The sequence below is a fragment of the Mandrillus leucophaeus genome, unplaced genomic scaffold, assembly GCF_000951045.1.
Source record: "Mandrillus leucophaeus isolate KB7577 unplaced genomic scaffold, Mleu.le_1.0 Scaffold7, whole genome shotgun sequence".
NCBI classification, from domain to species: domain Eukaryota; kingdom Metazoa; phylum Chordata; class Mammalia; order Primates; family Cercopithecidae; genus Mandrillus; species Mandrillus leucophaeus.
In genome coordinates, this window is record NW_012107585.1 from 8,669,006 (window position 1) to 8,678,701 (window position 9,696).

Consider the following 9,696-nt stretch of genomic DNA (forward strand, 5'->3'; position numbering starts at 1 on the left):
TCACAGGCTGTGCGTGTCTGCCTTCCACTCTGGGAGATTTATGGGCCTTGGGGCCCTCCTTTTATACAGGAGGCCTCCACAGAGGCCACCTCCACTCCCAGCCTCGATGCCCACAGCTTCCCTGGGGTTCCCAGCAGTTGCTGACCCCCTCAGTGTGTCTGAGACCATGGCTGACAGTTCCTAAGGTGGAGACCCTGACTCCCAGCTGGCTTGGACTTGAGCCATGACCACACACAGCCTTTGCACTTACCGGAAACCTGGAAGGGCATTCGGTCCCTGGGTGTGTGGCAGCCTCACAAGCACCCACTTTACCCAGGAGCACATGCCAGAGGGAAGGCTGAGGTGGGTGAGCTCACCCTGTCCCACCCCCTTCCAAGATTACTGACATTTATGGAGAAACAGGACAGGGTGGGTCAGGGGAGAGAAAAGGCCCCTTGGCTGGCTCCTGTATGGCCTCAGACAAGCCTCTCACCTGTGCCCAGGTCTCCTGGAGGGTGAAGTGGGGCCTCAGCTGGGGCTGCGTAGCCAGGGTGCTTGTGCCAGGTGGCTAGGACCATGGATGTGAAAGGCCTTGCAAGCTGACCACAAGGCTCAGACCCCCGTGCCTGGCTCTTGTTTACACGGCAAGATGGCTTCAGAAAACACTAATGGAACTGATTCTCCACCAGATACAGACCAGTGAAAAGCCACAGGCACTGACACCACTTGACTGATCATTCTTGAGTTCTCAATGACCAAACTTTTTGAGATGGAATCTCGCTGTCACCCAGGCGGCAATACAGTGGTGTGCCTCGGCTCACTATAACCTCCTCCCGGGTTCAAGAAACTCTGCCTCAGCCTCCCGAGTAGCTGGGATTACAGGTGTGCACCAACATGCCTAATTTTTGTATTTTTAGTAGAGATGAGGCTTTGCCATGTTGGCCAGGCTGGTCTCGAACTCCTGATCTCAAGTGATCTGCCCCCCTCAGTCTCCCAAAGTGCTGGGATTACAGGCCACTGCGCCCGGCCAAAACCTTTAATTGGAAAGGCTGCCTCGTGTGGGGCTAGAAAGCAGGAGCTTGGGGTCTGCTCCTGCTTCTCCACCCTCTTGGACCTGTCACTGCCTCTCCCTGGTCGTCCTCGTGAACGGCGCACACAGCGGGAGGAGAGGCAAGACTCTGTGAAGTCCAGCAGCCTCACTGAAGTGGACAACAGATTTGGCTATAAGCTTCCTGGCAGTCACTGGGAAGACAAACTATCAGACACCTGTTCTTTAAGGCAAACTGGCTCCTCAGGAAATGCTTCCCTCTTCCTCACAGAAGAACCACAGAAATTTCTCCTTCACATCCTCATAGGACAATGATGTGCCAGGAATGGCCGCTGTTAGAGGAGACAGCAACAGATGAGCTTGCTCTCATCTCAGTTCCTCAAGTCCCTCGCAGGGGCACTGTGACTCAGATACACAGCTCAGCTGGGATGGTGGGGACACAGGCGCACAGCTCAGCTGGGGCGGCAGGCACAGGGTACAAATTCTGTAGCTCTGCAAGGAGGCAGGGCTTGCGGGGTCCCCTCCTCTCAGCCTAGAGAAGGAAGCAACACCCACTGGGCTTTGAAGTGGGCAGAGGCAACTGCCTTCTTGAAACACCTGCTGGCAAGTCCCCAAAGCAAAACATCAGAGCCACTAGTTTTCCCACTAAAAACCACCACAAAGTTTCACCCTTCACATAGCACACGGTGGCAACCTCATGGACAGAGAGCAGGCACAGCCTGAGCCCTTGAGGTCACCCTCAGCCCCCTACTTGGACCCAGTGGTCGTGATCCTGAAGACACGCTCTCTTACGCACAGGACATGCTCTGTCCATGACTGCTGTTCATGAGACTCTGGTGGCCAGGAGGGTAAGAGGCCCCCCCGCCGCGCAGGACCCTGGACAGGCAGAGATTTTTGTCTTCAGCTTCAAAAACAGACGTCCCAGCCAGCTTCCCTGCTGAACTTGATCACTGATGTTTCAGAACCAGACATCATGAACATCCACATCCCCAAGTAAACAAGTGACAGGCCTGTAATTAATAATTCTCTATTTATTAAAAAGGGTCCTACAGCTTTACAGCCACAGCACCGTACACGGCCCTGAACAGCGATGGCGAGCCCGATCAGGGGCCCCTTTACAACTCCAATGCCGAGCTCGTTTGGCTGCGACCGTGGCCAGGCTGTGGCATCCCCGACAGCGGCCGCTGGTGGAGGTATGGGGGTGGGTGGCACCGCTCAATCGAGATTCACAGAACATGGCAAGCCCGCCTGACTGGCATGGCAGTGAATCATCCTGTACAGCTTCATTTCTTTTAAGAAAACAGTTACAGTAGAGTTCAAGTCCGAGAACAGGAATGTACAGTCACTGAGGACAAAAGGCAGTGGCCTGGTCCGTGGCCCACTGGGACAGATCCCGCTTCAGTTCTGCCTTCTGTCACCCTGGCGGCTAGGCACAGGTCAGGGCCCTGGATGCCTGACAAGTGACAGGGGAGAGGCGGGCCAGAAGGTCCACCGGTGAGCACCTGGGCCTTTTCTGTCAACAGGTGCCACTGCCCCCTGCTGGGCCCTGGGCCTTCAGCACACATGGCACGTGAAGATGAGGTCCCACGGGGGTGGAGGGAAGAGCAGGTGCAGGCGGTCGGAGTGCAGCCCTGTCCCTCAATCCCATGGGGTGGGCTTTCACCAGACCCCTAACGCTGCCGACCCTGAGCCACCAGCCAGCCAGGGGCAGAGGATATTGGCTAAGGGTAGCCTAGGTCAAGGTGGCCGGACGTCTTGACCACCTGTAACAGGGCAATGAACTTGGACAAGCCCTTCAGAGACAGCACAGCCGGGGCCCTGCCCAGCCCCTAGCAGGTGTAAGTCCTGGCACCTGGGGAAGCTAAGGCACAGCACGGACACCCGAGGGTGGGACCGTGCACTGCTTGCACGGAAGGAAATCACATCCACTTCATCAGCATTTCAATCTGCTCAAGACAGTATCTGCATTTTTAAAAAAATTTCCCTGAATGGTCTTGGGAGTGTCAAAAAGGTGTTTTCAATATAAAACAGGAAAATCACACACATAGTAAAAATATTGGGGGATTATTTCTTCATAGAAACCTTCAGGGCCGGTTCGAGGCAGGAGGGAGAGGAGGAGCTGGGGACACAATTTGCTGTGCAAGTCCCGCTCGTGCGGTCCCCTCCCACACCGGCGGCCGTTCTCCGGCCTCTGGACTCGGCAGTGGGCCCAGTGCAAACTTTGCTTGTGGCTCTGAAGCAAGAGCAGCAGCCAGGTCAGGCGGGGACTACGATGACCTCTCCCCAGGTCAGGCGGGGACTATGACGACCTCTCCCCAGCAGGGTCAGTGAGCAACAACGCAGCCGCAGGTGGTGGCCGGCCACGGCGCTCTTCCAGGCCGGCCGGCGCCCACCTGCCCTCACCAGGGCTGTAGTGGCCGGTGGGTGAGACACATAGGACTTTCGAAAATAAAATAAGTATTATGAACCATGCTCATTAAATAAAACCGCAATGGAAGGACCAAAATTCTAAATGGGAATGGGGGAGAGGCCTTGTTTCTTCCCAAATACGAGTTCATCAACGCTAAGATACTTAGAAATCACACGGAGAATGCAAACCAATGCGACGCACAGGTGTCAGGCTGCAACCCGGCACACACAACTGCCTCGTTGCCCAAAGCCTGGGCTTCTACTACTCACCACTGACCTACAGTTCTAAAATCAGACAGACACGCTGGCCTAGGGCCCCAGAGCCCTTGGCACAGAGTGGACCTCCAGCCTCCCTCCCACGTGCGGAGCACAACACAGCAGGCGGAAGGAGTCTCCCGGGAAGGGCCGCGCCGGCGCTCACTGGAGGATGAAACCCGGCTGGTGCGGAGGGAGCCGGGGCGGGGGTCTCTGGGGGAGAGCCGGCGGATACGGGGACATGAACTGTGAAGAGAATCCTTGCTGAGTGGCGAGGCCCACGCGGGGGGGCAGGGGCGGGCACTGTAATCCTGGGTACTGCACGGCCTGTCCCGAGCTCATGGCCGCAGTAAATGGGGTGGCTAAGCGTCCTGCAGGCACTGGGGGTGGTGGTGGGGGGATGCGCCGAGGTGCAACGGTGGGGGGCCCACTGGCCTCTGGGGCAGGGTAGGGAAGGGGGGCGGTAGGTGCCAGTTCGGGCAGCCTGGGGGGCAGCGGGGCCAGGGCCTGCGGGAGTCTCTGCCCCTTCAGCACCATCTCCTGGAGCTTCTCGATTTTCACCCGTCGCATGTGGGCCAGTTTCCGCTTGCTCTGATAGACGTCAATGAAGGAATCCAGAGGAAGTTCTCCATCCAGAAACTTCTCTGCCATGTTCTGAAAGAGGCAGAAACCTGGTTACAGGGACAGCCAGATGGGGAGGATGCTCCCTTCGTGATCTAGGCACAAGGAGAGGCAACGCCTAGCTGCTTCCAACACTGCTCCTCCCTGTGGAGAGGGCCCTGCTCCGGCTCCGGTTCCCAGAGGTTGTGGACTCAGGCTTCAGCATGAGCTGCCACCAGGCAGAGCCACTGGGCAGAGAGGAGGGCAGTCCTGCTGCGCACCCCACCACCAGCGTGACAGGCAGAGGAGCTGGCCTTTGGGTGAGGGCTCTGACTCCTGGGTCCCAGGACTCTCTCGAGCCCACTGGAGTCCAACACCTCCTTGCTTCCACCCGGCCACACCCTGACTAACAGACTCGCCCTGGGTGGATCAGCAGGACAGAAACGCCTGTGCCCACTGGGGCCCCCCAAGGCTTCAGAGTTCATCGAACCCAGCCCTGTCTTGGCAGGACCCTGCCAGCCCCTGCCTGCGACAACTGCAACATTCGACCTTGCCTCATTTCCTAATCGCCTGGCGAGGCTCAAGGCTCTAATGCGCAGCTGGACGTGTCCCAGGAGCTCTGTAGCCCCCAGCTGGCCCTTGAACCATGGCACGTGGTAATTCACCACTGGCCCCAGGGGCTGGTGTTCTCAGAGTGGCCCACATGCCCTCTCTTGGCCCTCCCTCGGACCTGCCCTCACTCACCCTGCTGTTCCCTGGACCCCTGCGTGGCACTTTCCCCAGCACACAGGCCAGGCTGCCTGCTGGCATACAGCCTGCACACCTGGGAGGCACCACCTCCTGACTGTGGCAGTGTGGTGCTCACGCTCCCTGGAGGCAGCGGGCCCGCTGACTGCCCAAAGTGCCCCAAGGATTCCACCAAGGCTGGTTGGCTTTACCTCAGTGTCTTCCTCAATCTTGGCCCCTTCTGCTTGAAGAAGTGCTAACAGGGTCTCCAAGGAAGCACTGCTAGACTGTCTGTCTGGAAAAGAAGCAAGAGGCATGACAAGAGTGACAGGCGTACAGGTAAAGCCCTTCATGATGCCGTCCACACAGACCATGACAGGATCGCACCTTCCTTTCCAAGAAGCTGAGTGTGAAAGGCTTGAAAACCTACAAGGAACAAGTGCACCAAGCCAGTGCCCAGGGGCCAACATCCCATGTCGGAGCAACCTGTGTCATGAGCTGCTTCTAGAGCCAGCTGTTTTCAAATATGGGGCAGTGACATTGTCATCATGCCATTTTGTATTTCCTTTATGTTTTGAGTGGTAACTTACATCAAGTATACACATCTTAAGTGTGTAACTCAAATTTCCACGTGTTTAACCCCCAACCACCACCCCCCAGATCCAGACACAGAACGTTTCCACCGGGCGCCCACAGGCCCACTGCACCCGCCAGGTAACCCCTACGCTGGCCTCCACCACCACAGAGGAGCTCCGCCTGGTCTTGACTCCACATCCTGGAATCAGAGTACAGGCCATACTCTGCTGGCTTCTTCCACTCAGCACCGCGTCTCTGAGACCCTGCTCAGGTCTGTGAATCAGTTCGTTTCAATGCTGTGCAGTGTTCCATTGTGTAAATAGACTTTACGTGCCCGTTACCCCGTAGACGGACATTTTGATTGTTTCCAAATTTTATCATAAGGAAGGTAATAAGGATACAACATTCTTGTACCTCCCTTCTGAGAGACATTAATGTCCACTTCTGTTGGGTACACACCCAGGAGCAGAGCCGCTGAACTGCAGCGCACACACTCTTAATGTTAGTAGGTACTACCCAACAACTTTCCCGAGGTGAAATGAAAAAAGGAGCTGGCTGTGGTGGCCACACCTGTAAGTCCCAAATGACCCACGGACACTCCTACCAGCAATAGATGCATGGCACTTCACTAGCACTTGGTACTGCCGGTCTTTTTACTTTTCATCACTCTGGTTTGGGTGTGTTACTGTAAATTTTTACTGAAGTTAATGGAGAAAATGACAAGACGATAGCAAGTAGTGACAGACATCACTGTAAACCTCACTGTAGAAGGTGATTTTTAACCCAAATTCTTTTAAGGGATGGGGTCTCCGTCATCCAGGCTGGAGTACAGTAATGCAATCACAGTTCACTGTGGCCTCAGCCTTCAGAGTAGGTGGGACTATAGGCGAGCACCACCACTCCCAGCTTATTTCATTTCTTCTGTGGAGACACAGTCTCACTCTGTCGCCCAGGCTGGAGTACAGGGGTGCAATCATGGCTCACTGCAGCTTCAACCTCCAAGGCTCAAGCAATCCTCCTTCCTCAGCCTCCCAAGTAGCTAGGACCACAGGCGTGTGCCACCACACCCAGCTCCAACTTTATCTAAATGTCCCTTTGATGACTATGAAAAGCACTCAGGATGCTCAACAATCTTTAATTCTGATGTCTCCTCCTAATGGCTGCAAATTAAAGTATGCCATTAAAATAAAATGTTCCAGTGATGTGTATTTTTTTTTTTACCATTAACAAACAGCACAAGACAAACAGGCAAACAGCATAAGACATCTGTTGAATCTCATACTGCAGAAAACTGCTTTTCTACGCTGTTTAGAGAAGGTGGGGTCTTGAATTTAAAAAGTGGCAAGTCTCCTCTTCTAACTGGTGACTGCTAAACTGGCTGGCTTCCTCCTAATCCCCATCCCCTTTTCTGGTAAATGCCCCGAGTACCCACATTTCTGCCACCTGCTCCACGCTGCAAACCCTGGAGGTGTGTGTGGACCTGGGCTGACCTCAGCAGTCATCGCCACCAGGCAGGGCCACTGGGAGGAGGGGCAGTCCTGCTATACACCCTGCCCTCTCGAACCACAAGTCAAGAGAGGCTGCAGGCCCGGGGGCCCTCCATATTCCATACATAAACTAGTCCACTACAGTGGCTCATGTCTGTAATAGCTGCGCTTTGTGAGGCAAAGGCCGGAGGATGGCTTGAGTTCAAGACCAGTTTGGGCAACATGGCAAGACGACCTCTCTACAAAATATGAGAAACTAGCCTGCTTGGGTAGTGCACACCTGTGGTCCCAGCTACTCAGGAGGCTGAGGCAGGAGGATCACCTGAGCCCAGGAGGTCGAGTGGCTGCGCTGAGCCATGGTTGCACCACTGCACTCCAGCCTGAGACAGCAAGACCCTGTTTCTAAAAATATGTAAATAATATACATAAGCCATTTCTTCACTGCAGTAGAGTCACTACCTTAGTCTGAAATTTTTCAATAATATTTCCTTCCCAGTAGGGCAATGGCTTGAAATGTGTCCTGCTCTCAACTCTTTATTCTCAAGTGATCACCCTTAAAAAGTTACCTAATTTGGTCTTCTTTATCTGATAGGCTTCAAAGAGAACCTGGAGTTCCTGGTATTTCTGGGTCAAGCGTGCTTTCAATGTGTCCAGCTGGGGCTGGTACAGAAGGTTTCCTTCTGCCAGGCTCCGGTTGCTGGCAAGTGTCATTTCTTTGTTAAGCTGAACATTCTGCGTCTGCAAGGAACACACGAGATGATGAGAACCAAAAGTATATCAGCTCCTAGACCCCTGGAGATCCCCACGCACACCCCAGGAGCCCACTGCGGCTGCTGCCGCCTCACTGGTCTCCACAGCTGGCACCGCATGCCAGGCAGATGCTACCGGCCCAGAGCCAAACCCCTGGTTTCTCATTTGGAGCTGCTGCCCGTCGCAAAGAATGAGGCCGACTTCCTTCCAGCACGTTTCCAGGACAGGCTTTGTCCTGTGACTCCATGCAGACAGAGCCTTCCCTGCCACGGCTGCGCTGTGACTTGAATTCCTTACTACGGCCATTGTGCTTGCAGAAGTAAACAGCTGTAAAGATTTAGAATTTGATTGTTTTCAAAACAAGTTTCTGCTGCTCCAGAGGAAGTTAAAGAACCACTTATCAGCAGCTGGCATGATGTCAATTCAGGCTTCATAAGCAGCCTAAGAGGTTCTACCAGCAAGCTGAAGAGACCCTGGGAAGGAACTGTGTTTCCAGCCACCGGGGTTCCTCGTCTCTCCCATGCCCACCCCAGCTCTTCTGAGCCTTCTAGCTCCTAGCTGTTGGTGGATGAGCAAAGCCGACCAAAAGTTGGGGGAAGAGGGGAGACATATTTTGCCCATCAGGGGTTTCATTTTGTCCTTTAGAGCAATGACAGGCTACCCTGGTAGGTAGAGAAGCCACATGCCCAGAACTTAGGGGAGAAAGACAGGGGTAGAAGGTCTGAGAAAAAAAAAAAAGGCAAAATGCTCCTAGCAAAGCTTAGCCAAAGTTTAAATAAAAAACACAAACGCATGGGTACCCTAGTTCCCTTTTCACTCACCGGTGATCGTCTTCCTCTACCACAGCCCAGCCACTGCCACCTCTTTCCTTCCACACCGTCAGTTTCAACAGCACGCGATTCCTTACCCAGTGTATGTCTGTTTCTCTTGAAGCAGCTCCTTCTTCAACCCCACCCATCTCATTTTCCCCTTAATATTTTCTACCACCCCACCCAGGCTATTTTTGCTGCTACTTCCTTCCTTTTGGTAGCTGGAGTATAGATTCCTGGCCATGCTGCCTCTGCTCCCCACCCCCAGTCATACCCGTTGATTGCTGTCATAGTTCCTGGTGTGCTCACACAAGTGCACACACACCACACACACAAGGAAGAGGCTCAGGGAATCAGAGAACAAAGAAACAAGCCCTTGGATCCATGCCTCAATCAGGAGATCCCTAACCCCAGGAGGAGGGCTCTGTTCAGCAGAGAGTGATCTGCATCTCCAGACCAACAGCTGCGCCCAGAGCCCTGAAGATCAGGCTCCACTGAAAACCCGACAGGATTTAAATGACAATGAAAATCAAACCTCTCTCCCAACTCTGAAGTAAAAGCTAGGAGTGTCCCGGAAATGTGGGTGGTAGAAATGCTTTCATCTCTTCTGATGCCTTTAGCAAAAAAGGAGAATCTGGGGACTGGAAAGACCCAGTTTCAGTGAGGTTCCTGGTAAGCAGTGGGGCTCCCGACACCCCCTTCCCCACCCACAGGGCGGCTCTCCATGGGCTTTCTATGCCCGGCCCAGCAGAAGCGTCTTTCTTCCATTGTCAAGCCATTTAAAAGAGCAAACAAAAACTATAGTATTGGCCAGGCGCGGTGGCTCAAGCCTGTAATCCCAGCACTTTGGGAGGCCGAAGCGGGCGGATCACAAGGTCAGGAGATAGAGACCATCCTGGCTAACCTGGTGAAACTCCCGTCTCTACTAAAAAATAACAAAAAACTAGCCGGGGCGTGATGGTGGGCGCCTGTAGTCCCAGCTACTCGGGAGGCTGAGGCAGGAGAATGGCGTAAACCCAGGAGGCGGAGCTTGCAGTGAGCTGAGATCCAGCCACTG

The 9,696-nt window shown here is 54.3% G+C and overlaps 1 protein-coding gene across 1 annotated transcript in view; it reads right to left on the reverse strand.

Annotated features, from left to right (window-relative positions):
* Positions 1-2,042: 2,042 nt before the first annotated feature.
* Positions 2,043-9,696, reverse strand: part of VPS37B (vacuolar protein sorting 37 homolog B (S. cerevisiae)) — a 51,516-nt gene continuing 43,862 nt past the window's right edge. The window contains exons 2-5 of the mRNA XM_011964516.1: positions 7,647-7,818; positions 5,230-5,312; positions 3,337-4,345; positions 2,043-3,304 (exon numbers count right to left, since the gene is read on the reverse strand). Of these exons, the coding sequence (XP_011819906.1) occupies positions 3,854-4,345; positions 5,230-5,312; positions 7,647-7,818 (747 nt within the window). The 3' untranslated portion in view covers positions 2,043-3,304; positions 3,337-3,853. The remainder of the gene's footprint in view (positions 3,305-3,336; positions 4,346-5,229; positions 5,313-7,646; positions 7,819-9,696) is intronic.